Below are 3,371 nucleotides of genomic sequence, written 5' to 3'. Positions count from 1 at the left end.
CATGACTTCTGTCATCTGTGAGTGAATTAAACACCAGTTTTATTATTATTATTATTATTATTAAGAAACGAACATATTTTTATTTTGTGCTAGTTTTTGTCCTGTAGTCCGTTTTTAAAATGTTAAACATGTTACACGTTCTCTCTTATTTTTCTCTCTTATTAATGATGTGCATCACCACATGAAGAAAGCTGGGAAATGTTTGCGCGCTTGTCCTTCTGTTTATTTTGCTTCAAAGATTCACACCAAGAACGAAAGTTCTCAGTGCTGCAGAGCTGGATGAACAGCCACACTTCTGATCTAACCTCAGTCAAATCTGATTTGCAGATCGCAGGTGAGAACTACAGAACGATCACAGGTTCGTTTTGGTAATGGATTTTTAACGACTCAGCTTTTTTTTTTTTAAATAGGTGGTGATCTAGAAAAGAAGATTGCTGAGCTGCAGACCTCAGTGGCCAGCTTGAGGTCATATTCGAACACATCTGGAGCAAGTAGGGGTTAGTGTCTAGTCTTTTTTTTTATTTTGACCCTGCAAATATGATAAGTGCATAAAAACCACTGATTATGTATACTTTTGTGACCTTATACGCATAAGAAATGCAAATAAAGAAGCTGTCCGCTATTGAGACTCTGATGACTGATCTTGGCTCTTCGCTGAGTTCACTCGCATCCAAACATGAAGAAAACCTACAAAAGCTGGGTGAGCGCTGGACATGTATTTCGGTTTTGCATCCTCAACAAATACAGGGGTTTGAAGCTGTTGATTGCTCTCTTTTTCTCCTCCAGAGCGCCAGCGGGACGTGTCACACACCGAAGTCAAGAGTTTGATGGACAGTTTGAGTTCTGCGGTGTCGGTTCTTAAGGATGAACTGGCGGAGGACAGCTTGGTGACATCTATTGTGGCTCTGCATTCTATTCCACACACACAGCAGATCTTGAGTAAGACCTAAAATTACATTAATCAAAATGAACACAAATATTCACTACTAAATACTTATTTCATTTTGTCCTTCTCTGAATCAAGTGGCCATGTCAAGATCACTGTCGGACATAAAGCATTCAGTAGCGGGACTGAGATCATCTATTCAAACTATTTCTTATAAACTATCATTTACAAGTGAGTACGTTCTAATCCCAATGATTAATGTTGCGATATACTGCAGCTTCCGTTCCTGCTTCCAGGCAGTGCAAAAAGAGTAACACTGAGTAACAGTACCATGTCATGAATGTGCGTATAAACAGTACAAAAACCGATACGCCAAAATGGACGCGTGTTTATGCTACGTGATGGCTAGGATTAAGTTTGTGGTGTAAAGGCGTATCATATGCACGCTAATAAATTTTGTATCATATGCATGCAAAAACTGCGTATTATATACACGCCAAACACGTGTGTGCATCATATATAAAATGATTTTTTCCGTATAAATACCACATTTTCCTGAGACTGGGCTGGGCTCAAAATAGCGGGGGTAAAGAAATATGATCTTAATAAAATTACACTAATCTGCATGAGACGAAAAGAGGTGTGTAAGGGGACATCAACTCGCTAAAATACTTCAAATCATACCAGTACACTGATATAAGAATTTACAAAACCATCTCATTGAATCGTTTAATTAGTCATATTCCTCTTTTAATTTATGTTGTACCGCAATGTGATCTTTCGTCTTTCATTATGCACTCTTTCTTTCTCAGATTTACTCACACACGGCTGTCCTGAACCTGACTGGATCCCGTTCAGAAACAGCTGTTACCTGTTCTCACAGGACGCGATGAACTGGACCAACGCAGAGGATTCCTGTGAAGAGAAGGGCGCATTGCTACTAAAAATCGAAGAAGGTTCCGAGAAGGAGTGGGTGCGTATCAATAACTTTCATTCTGCCTTTTGGAGATTCTTATTAACCGTTATCTCCCTTCCTAGCAATTTGTTACCAATTTCGCCAAACCGCACGACTACTGGATTGGTCTCACTGACCAGAACACAGGGCAGTGGAGATGGACGGATGAAACTCCTTACATTATGAATAAAGAGTGAGTTGGGTATATGGATATTTATTCATGAGCAAATAAAGAGATCTGACGAGTTTATTATGATCATGTTTCATAAGAATCCAAAAAGAATCCAAAAAGAAGAAACCTACTGGTGCACCAAGATTATTAACTATATATATATATAAATAAAAACTAAAAAAAAGTAGTTATCGTGACAGACCTATATCTTTTTTCCTTTTTACATGACGTTTGTTTTACAATACATATTAGTTGTCCACAGCTAAAAAAGTGGCTTAAATCCAGTTAGTACAAAGACTTTTTACTTTATTCAGTCCATTAATATTCACACTGAAAATTAGTTTGGAGCTCTTTATCACCAGATTGATGCAAAATAGTAGGTAATATTTATAAAAACTGTCTGATGGGGAAAAGTGTTTAACGTTGCCTCAGTGTCTCAACAGACGTGTGCACTTTTTATTGTTGGAGTTGGTTTTTGAAGATGGTACGTAAGCTCGCAGCTCGCTCCTCTAAATTATGACGATCTGGGATATTTTATGTGTTAATGATATTAATTAGGAGTCATTTACAAGCGGAGAGCTGAAACCATTCATTTGCGATTCACTAGCGACTATAAATGAACATGTAACAGATTTTATATTTTATTTCTGCAGACATTGGAGACCTGGGCAACCCCATGACTGGACCGAACACGGCCAGGGAGACGGAGGAGAGGACTGTGGGCAAATTTTACATGACGGGATGCTGAATGATGCCCACTGCTCTACTAAAATGAAGTATATATGTGAAATGCAAATGTGAAAGCGCAGCGTAAACGGGGCTTTGTTTCGACTGCGTTAAGTTTTTGTGTATTGCGTAAATTACAAATCACAATGTGTCGTTACTTAAATTAGTCTTTCTTTCCAAATTAACCAAATTAATTATTAAGTTAAAAAGATTAGTTGTGTGTTAGCTGTTAATGAAGCTGTGTCACTCAACTAAATGCAATCAAACACAGCTGGACCAAAGGGTCTGAATACTTATGACCATGTGACATTTTAGTTTTTCTTTTTTAATAAATCTGCAAAAATGTCAACAATTCTGTGTTTTTCTGTCAATATGAGGTGCAGCGTGTACGTTAATGAGGAAAAAAAACTTAAATGATGTTAGCAAATGGCTGCGATATAACAAAGAGTGAAAGATTTGAAGAGTTGAATACTTTCCGTACCTACTGTAAATTTGAACCGAGGTGAGATTCAAGGTTCAAACCACAGGCAAACCACCCATATGCCTTTGATAAAAGTTCAAGTCAACACACTGAGCAAGCAGTTATTTAGCTGATGTGTTTATTCAGTACACTAAGTTTCTGGCCCCCATCA

General features: G+C 37.8%; 1 protein-coding gene across 1 annotated transcript; it reads left to right on the top strand.

Annotated features, from left to right (window-relative positions):
* Positions 1 to 238: 238 nt before the first annotated feature.
* On the top strand, positions 239 to 3,083 carry LOC122333161 (asialoglycoprotein receptor 1-like; the record flags this gene model as incomplete). The annotated part of the gene is made up of 8 exons (XM_043230664.1): positions 239 to 334; positions 411 to 497; positions 596 to 700; positions 787 to 939; positions 1,025 to 1,117; positions 1,699 to 1,859; positions 1,925 to 2,034; positions 2,667 to 3,083. Coding segments are annotated over 8 exons (953 nt in total), but the record flags the coding sequence as incomplete, so codon positions are not given.
* Between the last annotated feature and the right edge of the window lie 288 nt (positions 3,084 to 3,371).

This window comes from Puntigrus tetrazona, unplaced genomic scaffold, assembly GCF_018831695.1.
Source record: "Puntigrus tetrazona isolate hp1 unplaced genomic scaffold, ASM1883169v1 S000000187, whole genome shotgun sequence".
Taxonomy (NCBI): domain Eukaryota; kingdom Metazoa; phylum Chordata; class Actinopteri; order Cypriniformes; family Cyprinidae; genus Puntigrus; species Puntigrus tetrazona.
The sequence above is the reverse complement of the archived record's forward strand: the minus strand, read 5'-3'. Positions and strand labels throughout refer to the sequence as shown.